Source organism: Xenopus tropicalis, chromosome 9 (assembly GCF_000004195.4).
Source record: "Xenopus tropicalis strain Nigerian chromosome 9, UCB_Xtro_10.0, whole genome shotgun sequence".
Taxonomy (NCBI): domain Eukaryota; kingdom Metazoa; phylum Chordata; class Amphibia; order Anura; family Pipidae; genus Xenopus; species Xenopus tropicalis.
Window position 1 is genome coordinate 28,349,429 of NC_030685.2, and position 13,402 is coordinate 28,362,830.

The 13,402-nt window shown below is 39.3% G+C and overlaps 1 protein-coding gene across 4 annotated transcripts in view; it reads left to right on the plus strand.

Annotated features, from left to right (window-relative positions):
• The first annotated feature begins 357 nt into the window (after window positions 1-357).
• The window catches only part of c9h7orf50 (chromosome 9 C7orf50 homolog), a 167,221-nt gene continuing 154,176 nt past the window's right edge, over window positions 358-13,402 (plus strand). The window contains exons 1-2 of one of the 4 annotated variants that reach the window (XM_018097482.2): window positions 358-445; window positions 3,127-3,244. In XM_018097482.2, coding sequence (XP_017952971.2) covers window positions 378-445; window positions 3,127-3,244 — 186 coding nt within the window. In that variant the 5' untranslated portion in view covers window positions 358-377. Of the gene's footprint in view, window positions 515-552; window positions 755-3,126; window positions 3,245-13,402 lie in introns of those variants that run through there. The other 3 variants (XM_012970671.3, XM_018097483.2, XM_018097484.2) reach the window with 3 other exon arrangements.

The window sequence follows — 13,402 nt, forward strand, 5'->3', positions numbered from 1 at the left end:
GAGAGCCAGATGCAGCCATCAAAAGAGCCACATCTGGCTCCCGAGCCATAGGTTCCCTACCCCTGGTCTGGACTATGCTTCCTGTGTGTATGGCACACACAGGGAGCATAGGGTAGGCAGAGTATGGCACAGACAGGCAGCACAGGGCAGGGAGGGAATGGTACACACAGGCAGGGTAGGGCTATCTGCTTGACTAGTCCTATTATTTAGACTGTAAAGAAAAAGCAGTCACAACATTCCTAGTCAGAATAATTTGAATTCACTGTATTTTTAGTAGTTCCTTTGCTGAGCTGCTGGAAGCCAGGGATATGTACATTCGCGCATGCGCGTCAGGCTCTGAAGATGACGCATGCGCAATACGCCTTAGTTGCGCATCTATGTGTGGGCGTGGCTTGTATTTGCTAAACCCTCGTGGATTCAGAAAGAAGGCGGAAGCGTCTGTTAGGTACAGAGGGACACATGGCCGGGGACCGGCTGTTGCACGTATTTGCCTTTCTCTTGTAGCTTCATTGTAGTGAGTGGGAGCGAAGGATATGTGTCAGGGATACACACTCTATGCTATTTGTTGTGCTGCTTGTCTTCTACGCTATTTGGCATCTGCTTTGGAATACTGGGAACATTAGCTGAGGGGCTGCGGGGGGAGAATCAGTTTTACCAAAAGGCGACATATGTAGTTTTATAGGTGGACTGGTTGATGGCAGTAGACCTGGAAGTGGAAGAGCAATGTAGGCTGTTGATCTACGAGGTGTTTAGGGTAGAGATACTCTGAGTCCTTCATCTTTGGATTTGGCCAAATACTAAATTCTTTATAAGCGATTCAACCACAAAATCTAATTGGGAAAAAATAAAAACTTGCATTACCTTTGAACCCCAAAAATTGTAAAGATAATATTTGTTCAAATATTATTCAAAGAGTAACTATAGACTGTCATATAAAGCAGGGCTTTCACGGGACTTAAAAGTATGGTGAAAAAAAGAAATAAAGTTTATTTGTTCATTTGCACATTCACAGGCCTTAGCACAAAAGCAAAAGTGTTTTTATTAAAAATCCCACTTTTCCGTAACATAAAGTGGCCTCCTTGTCCCTGAGAAAGATCACTTTATGTGACCTTTAAATAGAAACACTTGTTTGTGTGCTTGAAACTTTGGAATTTTTGTACCCCCCCTATATTTTTTTCCCCCCACCTGAGGTGTGGGCTAATAAAGTCGGCACTCCAGATAGGGAAAACAATAGTTCCCCCCCACCCCTGCCAGTGTTGGGCTACCTCATCCCATGTTGGGGCCCATGCTGCTCATTATGTGCATGTGTGTGACATAGCAGGGCCGCATTTCTATCCTGGGCGTCCCGAGGCCGCCCCTGTGGGTGTCCCCCCGTGCGCATGCGCGAATGTGCCCCCCCAGTGTGCATGCGCAACGCGCCATCTCCCCATTGCGCATGCGCGAACACTCCTTTAAACTCCCATACGGAGCAGTGAGGAGAGTTCCCGACTAGGGCTGGGCGATATACCGTTTAATACCGAATACCGGTGTTTTTTTTTTAAAACTATATTCATTTTTCAGATACCGCAATACCGGGGTGTCAGGGTACTCACCCGTGTGGGCCGGTCTCGCGCGCCTCCTTGCGTGCGCGCGCACGCACGTCCCGTTGTCCCGTGTCAAAGTGTGCACGTCCGCGACGCGCTGACAGCACCAGTTCTGCGCATGCGTGGGGGGTATTTAAAGCTATCAAACGCCTCCTCCTGTGCTATGTTGTCTGCGGCCTTGCCTGGGAAACTAAGCCTGCCTGATTTACCTTACGACTTTCTCTTGCCGATCCTTCGCTTGCCTGACTCTGATTTTCAATACTGCAGTAATTATTCTCTAATTAATTAGGAAATGGGGTTAACACCTAATCATGCATGGAAAAAAAAAATACCGTCGAATACCGTGACACCGATATAATTTTGAAAAATACCGTGATATAAATTTTTGGTCATACCGCCCAGCTCTATTCCCGACTGCTCCGTATGGGAGCCAAATTTTAAAATTTTCCTTGCGGCGGGGCGGCATGTCGCCCCTAAACTTCTGCTGCCCTAGGCCCGGGCCTTTGTGGCCTCTCCACAAATCCGGGCCTGCATAGGAGGGTGATTTACATCCACCACGCCTACGGCAGGCACATGCGCATAGTAAGCGAGTGGGGAGATCACTTATAAACATGCATGCCAACCAACATGGTCGCCCACAACGTGCGCTCCCTTCTGGTGCGGGTAGCCCATCGCTGGCAAGTAGAATTTTTTTTTTCCCCTCACCTCTGGTGGGGGAAACAATATAGGGGAGATAGGTGCCATTTAAGGTTATGAGCGGATGTTGTACTTGAACCCAACCAAGATATATTTTTTTTTAATTTTTTTTAGCAGACCTAAGGTATAGAGACCCAAAGTACAGAAAAATCCCTTATCAGTAAAACCCCAGGTCCAGAGCATTCTGGATAACAGGTCCCATACCTGTATATGATTTAAGAGTGCATTCTAGCATACTGTATGTATCCATTTCTAGCAACTTCAGCTATGACTTAAAAAACATGACATTACTCACAAGAAGGAAGTTTTATAATTATTATAATTCCAGGTGGCAGGAACTGGTGAAGTACATGGAATTACATTACTTTATTAAAACCTATCAAATTAGGTCCATATTTTATATTGAAATACAAAGGGGGCCATATATTAACGGCTGAATGTTTTTTTTCCCAATTTGGATTTTTAAGTGCTAAAAGGGTCCAGAAAAAAGTTGCAACTTTTTTGAGATTTAATGTGACAAAACTGCGACAATTCTGAATCCAAAAATGATCCATCTAAAACTTGTCATGATGATGTAAAAGTCAATGGCAGATGTCCCTTCCCTTTCCTGGAAGATGTTTTTTTGCTTCGAATTGTTAGAGATTATCAGATTTTTGATGCTGGATTTGTGCAACAATTTGAAAAAGTCACAGTCATTGTGCAACAGTACGAAAAGTCACAGTTTTTGCAGCTTTTATGAAACGTTTTCCACATTTGGTTTTTTAGTTCAGACTGAATCTGAGGGTTTGAGGTTGTAAAACCTAGATTTATGCTATATTGTCACTAGGCATGTTTTGTGATATTTCAGAATGGCAAAAGACAAAGAGGCAAAGAAGAAAAGCGCAGGTAAAAATGAAAGGAGGGTGAAGCAGACAGAGACCAAATCAGAAGCTGCTCCAGTCAAAAAGCGGAAATTGGATTCTGAGGTGAGTGCATTTTTTTTTAGTCCAGTAGCAGTTCCTCTTTAAAGGAGAAGGAAAGGCTAAGTCACTTGAGGGTTCCAAAATGTTAGGCACCCCCCCCAAGTGACTTAGATCGCTTACCTTGTACCCTGGGCTGGTGCCCCTGTTAGGAGAAAAAAGCACCAGCCCAGGGTACTTGTAGTGAACACTTCCTTCTTCCTTTTTCTTCTGCCGGCGAAATGCGTGGGCCGGCGCATGCGAAAAGGAAGGAGGAAGTGCTCGCTGCTACCCCGGGCTTTTGCTGTTCTCTTCGTACAGGGGCACCAGCCCGGGGTAAAAGGTAAGCGATCTAAGTCACTTGGGGGTGCCTAACATTTTGGCACCCCCAAGTGACTTAGCCTTTCCTTCTCCTTTAAGGAGTGTTGATATTTTGAAATTATGTTAATATGTTTAATAGTTTTGCTTATTTATGCTTTATTTATGAATTGTGTTCATGTTATTCTGTCTTTTTTATTGTTTTCATTTATTCATTCTTTCTTTCTCCTGTGTTTTCATTATAAGCCAACAAATACAACCGTATATGGTTTGAATTATGCCATTGTTTTCCACTAGGGGGCATATAAAAACAAGAAAACTAGTCAGACGGCTTTGTGCCTCGTCCATTGAATCATGAAAAAAGCACTTTAGCATAAAACTTTTTTCCCCTGATCTTTCTGTATTGAAATTTACAATGTAATATATACATTTGGAAATATTGCTATTGAATTTAACGAAGGATCAGTATATTCTTACTGGTTATGCCATAAAATTGTAAATGCATTATATTCCTACATGACTTTAGGAAGACTCACTTTTTTTACAAAGTGTTTTTTATTGAAAGATAAAACATACGTTTCATAGTTTCAATCAGGACATCAAATGAGAAATCTTTAAATACAGGTGAGGCAGTTATATCACAAGCAGTAACCACTAATGATTCTCATGGTTGTGTTACATGACATGTACATCTGTAATTCTCTGTTTTTTTATTTTAGCTGTGCTAACTTAACTAATAAAGAGAACTTAAACATATACTGTGCATTGCTTCCACTGTTTTGTTAATTCTGCGAAGGTGAAAGGATAAAAATAATTTAAGATTAAGAGAGCGGGAGAAGGGGGCACTTTGGTCCCTTGTTGTTGTTTCAGGTACTAGGGTGTGCTATGGTAAGGTCAGGAAGAATCACTTTTGCATTTACAATTTATTTTAAAGCAAAGACAACCCAGCCACTCTTGTTCTACTGTTACTTAAGACTACATTATCACTACTACTGGCATGTACTCACTTGCTATATATGTTTCTTCTCTTTCTCTTATGTATACTACAGTTCTGAAAACCCAAAAGACTTTAAATAATAAAAAGTACAAAAAAAGGCAACTCTTGCATGAATGCTAGGCAAAGATAAAGTATGTACTTATTTAAATAGAGCCTACTGCAGGGTTTGTAGACATTACTGAGCTCAAAGGATATGTAAAACTTTAAAAAATAAGACTGTAAAATTGCTCATGGGGCTTTACTAATCATTTATTCATTTTACATTTTTTTAGTTTCAAAGCTATTTAACTTTTTAATAACTGCTAATGTAATACATTTTCTCACAACAGTGCCATCTGTTGATCAGTTCCTGTAAAGGTGTCCATACACATTGCAATCCTCTCGTTTGGCGAGATTATGAGTGGATCTTCTCCCGATATGCCACCTAAGGTGGGCAATATTGGATTAGTTTGATCGTTTGGCCAACCCTTCTTAAACATAACATATATAAATGTCAGCATTAGGGATCAATACAGTATTCTGTTGTGTTTGTGGACATGGCACAAAGTCAAACATGTAGAGCTGATTATTTATGGGGGTAAGTTATAACTAGTTGAAAACTAGTTCTAAGTCTTGTAACCAGTAGCAACCAAAATGGTTGCATTATTTGATTTACTTACTAAAAGCAAACATCTCATTTGCTGCTCTCTGAGACCTGGAGCGAATATTACCTTTTTTTTTTTTTTACTTCGCCCTATTACCTACCTTTTTGCAGGTGTTCTTTCTAGAACCCAATCTAAAGTGCCAGTTTCTTTGGAAGTGCTACATACAAAATGTAAAAATTCCATAGCAGCCATGTTTTATTATTTTGTTTTCCTCAGGGAACCAAAATGAAGTAGGAGAAGCAGCTTTGTGACATCGGCTTAGAGCTAGTTATGCACCTGCTGTTCTTTTGTTTTCTGTTTAAGGGCATCTCCCTGTTTCTGTGTTCAAGGGGATCATGGAAACCTGCCTTATATGCTATTAGGGGAAACATTTTGGGGTTCTGACCCATACATTAAGGATCTCTATAGTTTATTTTTTGATTCTAATATAACACATTGCAATATGATTATTCCAGGTACATCTTTTTGCTTGGATGCCATGTAAAATGTATAAATCAGTAATGTTTTCAGGAACCTGTAATAAGAATTGTAATTTCAATAAAGAGGCATCCGAAGTAGTTTGACAGGTGACTACAGAACATAAAGAAATGAAATGTTGAGAATCAGGGATTTGCTGAAAAAATAGCTCTTAAAAATTTTAGATAAAGTACTTTTTGGACTAATTTTTTATATTAAACATACAGTTGAATGCAAAAATGTGCTTTGTTATTTAGACCATTTGCTGTTTGCAGTTTTTTTGGCTTTTAACCTATCTATCTGCATTCAGCCATGATTAATAAGTGACTCATTGAGATAAAAGCTAAAAGGTAAACATACTGTAGTTTTTGATGTGGATTTTTTTTGTTTAATCTGATTTTTTAGCCTAATTATTCCTTTAGAAATAAATGACTATTCGTTTGCTTAACAGATGGGGGTTTTCTAGATGTTTGATTAGTAGCAGATGTTAATATACAAATAGGATTTTTGAAAGCCTGCTACTGTATCTCTGATAATCTCCCCTTCCTGAAATTCTGGAAATCCCATGGTGTTACCCTATTGCTTTGTGGGGCACACCCAGGCATATGTGGAGTAATTCTCACATATATATAACCAAAAGCCTTAGTCTGCCAAGAACAGTGTTTATTTCATATTTTTACAGTATTGCATTTTTCTTTAAACAAGATTACATATTTTTCGCTAGCATAAGTCAACAAAGGTTTGTTAGCAATTAATTAGAATGATCTCATATCTATATATTTGCTATTTCCATCTTTTCCCTAATTCAATGCTGGCACTCTGTTTGCATTAATTCTAAAGAAATTGCAGAATTTAAGAATCCATATTTTTCTAGCTTTTTTTATTTTATTTTTTTATAGCTTATCCTAGAGAGTTGTTACATATTTTTTGCCTTTAACCTTCAATGTGTTCAGGTTGAGTTGCGGTCTGGTTGCTGTGAAGGGGAATCTATAAAAGTTATGGCTTCCTACTTTTCCTTGGGTTTTAGATTTGCCTGGCATGGCTTCAGTGCATGCTTAGTATAATTGTCTTGCTGGAAAATGAATTCCCATTCACAAGGCTGTCCAACTGGAGGCCCATGGTGCAGATAAGGCTATTTATGGCTAACGAGCTCCACAGCATTTTTTATATTTTGAATATGTGATATGAGAAATAATTGGCCAGCTCCATGCAAATATTTGACTGGCGCTGCTCAAACACAGCATGGATTTAAGCCAGAGAGAATGGAATACCCATACAGAATATACTCATAACTGGTCAACGTGTAGCTAACCCCGTGCAATTGTCTCACTTAAGTATAGCCAAAACTTAAATGGAAACTCCACCCAAACACAACTTACGTTTTTTTGTTTTTTTTTTAAGTAAACTAAATTTCAAGCAACTTTGCAATATACAGCAATAAAAATGTGCAGCCTTTTCATGATTTTTAATGTAATAATATGGTTTGGAACAGTTACCTAAGCCTGGCCCCATGTTCTGCTGATCTGGCTGACTACTTTGAGACTCAAAAAAAACCAGTAGTCGACTCTCTTCAGCCTGCCTTCAGCAAAGTGATGTCAGTAAGGAATATCACAGTGCAATGTATTGTGGGTTATGTAGTTCCTGCATGCTGTCTGTAAGCTGTGGAGATGTTGTTACAATTTGTAACATCAATGTTTTAGTCCCTCTTCCCCTGCCTAGATTTTAAATGATGCAGAAAGAGGAAAAACTGTTTTGCAGGTGGATTCCAATATATAAAATGGTATTTATATAATATATAATGGTATTTATTCATACTTTATGAAGTAATAGATTACAGTGATTACAGTACAAATTTTGGTTTGGAAGCTGGAGTTCCCCTTTAACCATATATATATATATATATATATATATATATATAATATATATATATATATATATAGTCTTGCAAAGAATCGGCACTCACCAGTATCGGGCACAGGCTGGGTGCTGACAAAAATAATACATCAAACTCAACAGTAGAAAGCACTCACAGCTACAGCATCAATCAGGTCAGTGATTTATTTCAGCATACCATCTACGCGTTTCGATCACCACAGGATCGTCATCAGGATCCTGATGACGATCCTGTGGTGATCGAAACGCGTAGATGGTATGCTGAAATAAATCACTGACCTGATTGATGCTGTAGCTGTGAGTGCTTTCTACTGTTGAGTTTGATATATATATATATATATATATATATATATATATACATGTCGGTTGTACATGCAATTATAATACACTAATATTTATTTGAACCACAAGACCCTTGGTGCTGGTTGTGTTTGATTCGGCATATACAGTGGTGTGAAAAACTATTTGCCCCCTTCCTGATTTCTTATTCTTTTGCATGTTTGCCACACAAAAAATTCTGATCATCAAACACATTTAACTATTAGTCAAAGATAACACAAGTAAACACAAAATGTAGTTTTTAAATGAGGGTTTTTATTATTTAGGGAGAAAAAAAAATCCAAACCTACATGGCCCTGTGTGAAAAGTAATTGCCCCCTGAACCTAATAACTGGTTGGGCCACCCTTAGCAGCAATAACTGCAATCAAGCGTTTGCGATAACTTGTAACGAGTCTTTTACAGCGCTCTGGAGGAATTTTGGCCCACTAATCTTTGCAGAATTGTTGTAATTCAGCTTTATTTGAGGGTTTTCTAGCTTGAACCGCCTTTTTAAGGTCATGCCACAACATCTCAATAGGATTCAGGTCAGGACTTTGACTAGGCCACTCCAAAGTCTTCATTTTGTTTTTCTTCAGCCATTCAGAGGTGGATTTGCTGGTGTGTTTTGGGTCATTGTCCTGCTGCAGCACCCAAGATCGCTTCAGCATGAGTTGACAAACAGATGGCCGGACATTCTCCTTCAGGATTTTTTGGTAGACAGTAGAATTCATGGTTCCATCTATCACAGCAAGCCTTCCAGGTCCTGAAGCAGCAAAACAACCCCAGACCATCACACTACCACCACCATATTTAACTGTTGGTATGATGTTCTTTTTCTGAAATGCTGTGTTACTTTTACGCCAGATGTAACGGGACACGCACCTTCCAAAAAGTTCAACTTTTGTCTCGTCGGTCCACAAGGTATTTTCCCAAAAGTCTTGGCAATCATTGAGATGTTTTTTAGCAAAATTGAGATGAGCCATAATGTTCTTTTTGCTTGAAAGTGGTTTGCGCCTTGGAAATCTGCCATGCAGGCCGTTTTTGCCCAGTCTCTTTCTTATGGTGGAGTCGTGAACACTGACCTTAATTGAGGCAATTGAGGCCTGCAGTTCTTTAGATGTTGTCCTGGGGTCTTTTGTGGCCTCTCGGATGAGTTGTCTCTGCGCTCTTGGGGTAATTTTGGTCGGCCGGCCACTCCTGGGAAGGTTCACCACTGTTCCATGTTTTTGCCATTTGTGGATAATGGCTCTCACTGTGGTTCGCTGGAGTCCCAAAGCTTTAGAAATGGCTTTATAACCTTTACCAGACTGATAGATCTCAATTACTTTTGTTCTCATTTGTTCTCATTTGTTTCTGAATTTCTTTGGATCTTGGCATGATGTCTAGCTTTTGAGGTGCTTTTGGTCTACTTCTCTGTGTCAGGTAGCTCCTATTTAAGTGATTTCTTGATTGAAACAGGTGTGGCAGTAATCAGGCCTGGGGGTGACTACAGAAATTGAACTCAGGTGTGATAAACCACAGTTAAGTTATTTTTTAGCAAGGGGGGCAATTACTTTTTCACACAGGGCCATGTAGATTTGGAGTTTTTTTTCTCCCTTAATAACGTAAACCTTCATTTAAAAACTGCATTTTGTGTTCAATTATGTTATCTTTGACTAACAGTTAACGGTTTTTGATGAGCAGAAACATTTAAGTGTGACAAACATGCAAAAGAATAAGAAATCAGGAAGGGGGCAAATAGTTTTTCACACCACTGTATATACATATTTATAATTTTTTAACCTGACATGGCAATTCCTTTCATAAATGTTTCAATTATGAATATATATATATATATATATATATATATATATATATATATATATATATACAGTGGCTTGCAAAAGTATTCGGCCCCCTTGAACTTTTCCACATTTTCTCACATTACAGCCACAAACATGAATCAATTTTATTGGAATTCCACGTGAAAGACCAATACAAAGTAGTGTACACGTGAGAAGTGGAACAAATATCATACATGATTCCAAACATTTTTTACAAATAAATAACTGCAAAGTGGGGTGTGCGTAATTATTCAGCCCCCTTTGGTCTGAGTGCAGTCAGTTGCCCATAGACATTGCCTGATGAGTGCTAATGACTAAATAGAGTGCACCTGTGTGTAATCTAATGTCAGTACAAATACAGCTGCTCTGTGACGGCCTCAGAGGTTGTCTAAGAGAATATTGGGAGCAACAACACCATGAAGTCCAAAGAACACACCAGACAGGTCAGGGATAAAGTTATTAAGAAATTTAAAGCAGGCTTAGGCTACAAAAAGATTTCCAAAGCCTTGAACATCCCACGGAGCACTGTTCCACCGATCATTCAGAAATGGAAGGAGTATGGCACAACTGTAAACCTACCAAGACAAGGCCGTCCACCTAAACTCACAGGCCGAACAAGGAGAGAGCTGATCAGAAATGCAGCCAAGAGGCCCATGGTGACTCTGGACGAGCTGCAGAGATCTACAGCTCAGGTGGGGGAATCTGTCCATAGGACAACTATTAGTCGTGCACTGCACAAAGTTGGCCTTTATGGAAGAGTGGCAAGAAGAAAGCCATTGTTAACAGAAAACCATAAGAAGTCCCGTTTGCAGTTTGCCACAAGCCATGTGGGGGACACAGCAAACATGTGGAAGAAGGTGCTCTGGTCAGATGAGACCAAAATGGAACTTTTTGGCCAAAATGCAAAACGCTATGTGTGGCGGAAAACTAACACTGCACATCACTCTGAACACACCATCCCCACTGTCAAATATGGTGGTGGCAGCATCATGCTCTGGGGGTGCTTCTCTTCAGCAGGGACAGAGAAGCTGCTCAGAGTTGATGGGAAGATGGATGGAGACAAATACAGGGCAATCTTGGAAGAAAACCTCTTGGAGTCTGCAAAAGACTTGAGACTGGGGTGGAGGTTCACCTTCCAGCAGGACAACGACCCTAAACATAAAGCCAGGGCAACAATGGAATGGTTTAAAACAAAACATATCCATGTGTTAGAATGGCCCAGTCAAAGTCCAGATCTAAATCCAATTGAGAATCTGTGGCAAGATCTGAAAACTGCTGTTCCCAAACGCTGTCCATCTAATCTGACTGAGCTGGAGCTGTTTTGCAAAGAAGAATGGGCAAGGATTTCAGTCTCTAGATGTGCAAAGCTGGTAGAGACATACCCTAAAAGACTGGCAGCTGTAATTGCAGCAAAAGGTGGTTCTACAAAGTATTGACTCAGGGGGCTGAATAATTACGCACACCCCACTTTGCAGTTATTTATTTGTAAAAAATGTTTGGAATCATGTATGATTTTCGTTCCACTTCTCACATGTACACTACTTTGTATTGGTCTTTCACGTGGAATTCCAATAAAATTGATTCATGTTTGTGGCTGTAATGTGAGAAAATGTGGAAAAGTTCAAGGGGGCCGAATACTTTTGCAAGCCACTGTGTATATATATATATATATATATATATATTATATATATATATATATATATATATATATATATATAGTCTTGTAAAGAATCGGCACTCACCAGTATCGGGGCAACGGCTGGGTGCTGACAAAAATAATGCATCAAACTCAACAGTAGATATCACTCACAGCTATAGCATCAATCAAGTCAATCAATCAAGCATCATCCTGAAGACGATCCTGTGGTGATCGAAACGTGTAGATGGTATGCTGAAATAAATCACTGACTTGATTGATGCTATAGCTGTGAGTGCTTTCTACTGTTGTCTTTGATATATTTATATATATATGTACAGGTATGGGATCCCTTATCTGGAAACCCATTATCCAGAAAGCTCCGAATTACAGAAAGCCCTTCTCCCACAGACTCCATTTGAATCAAATAATACAGAATTTTAAAACTGATTTCCTTTTTCTCTGTAGTAATAAAACAGTACCTTGTAATTGATCCCAACTAACATATACGGTAAATAATCCTTATTGGGTGCAAAACAATCCGATTGGGTTTTATTAATGTTTCATTGATTTTTTAGTACACTTAAGGTATGGTGATCCAAATTACGGAAAGACCCCTTGTCCGGAATGCCCTTGGTCCCGAGCATTCTGGATAATGGGTCCTATACCTGTATATATATTTATAAATATACTTTGTTGTTTGGAAGTGGTGGTTTGAATACTGCTACATCGACATCTTTTGACTGTACTTTTAGTAACTGTGTAGGGTGATCTGAGTTTAGTTGGCTTTGCATCTTGGTCTTGTAGATACTGTCTTAAAATGAAGTTAGCAAGCCTGCTCTTCAGATGCTGTGGTCACTTTACGTCTACCTGGTCTTACCTTTGTTTTCAGGCACAGTTTGGAACTGGGATAATTTTTTTATTTCTAAATGAAAAAGAAAGTTAAATCACTTGGAAGGAGGGAGCCAAAAGTTAGGCACAAACCAGTGATTGTAAACGCTTACCTAATATCCCAGGCCGTTGCTCCTATTATCAAACAACTGCACTGGCTTGGGGTACTTTCTTCAAAATCCTGCGGTCAACGTATGTGTAATAGAGTGAAAAAGCCAACTTTTTAAAATTAAATTTTGGCTTTCCATTCTAGTGCACATGTACACCTGCACATAGAAAGGGATTGCTTAGGTACCCTGAACCAGAGCAATTTTCTGCTAACAGGAGCACTGGCCCAAGATATAAGGTCACTGGAGTGCCTTTAACTACTTACATGGAGAGATTGTCAGTGTTTTGTCAAGTCATCATTAGTGCAAGTCAGGCGATTCTCCAACTGCAAACGGCTGTGTTTTCAGCTAAGAATGAGCAATTCCCAGAGGGGCCAATAAAAAGTGACTAAGGGCACTAGTGCCAAGACAAATGTGGAAAAGATACGCCTGCCATGGCAAAGACAAGCGTTGCCTTTTGTAAGGAAGTGTGCCACTATATTTGTGCTGATTGTCTGCCTAGGGGCCTCACTCTGCATGTAATGTACATCCCCTGTATAAATGCTATTGGAATCCATACTATGGAATGTCACATATCTCCTAGTATATGAAATTAAAATGTTACGAGAGATTAGTCCAAAGATTTATTTAATGAGAAACACATTTGTTTTCCACACCTTTATGTCCATGAGGTTGCCGAGAATAAACATGCGTTCTAAAGAAAACACACCCAGGGTTTAAGCAGTATTTACGGGTGGCTTTAAATGTAAATCAATGCTCCTATGAAAATACATTACCCTCCAGATATGGAGTAGAGCTCTTCCTTGCTTATTAAAATTAGAATTCTTTTAAACCTAATTTGAGGTATTTGTGTATAATATCTATTTATGTTTGGGAAAAAACAGGTGTTTCTTATGTTTCATTGCCGAGCCATCGCCAGAGAGTCTTGCTGTTCTCTGCTGTAACGTAAATGTATTGATCACATTGATTCTTTGAGTTGTCATTAATCAAGTATATAAAGGCATTAATTCTGAGGTAGTGAAAACCTCTTAAAGAAATTAGGAAATGGGTCTGAAAAGGGCAAAATGCTAACTAAAAATATTGGTGCCAGAAACAGAATTA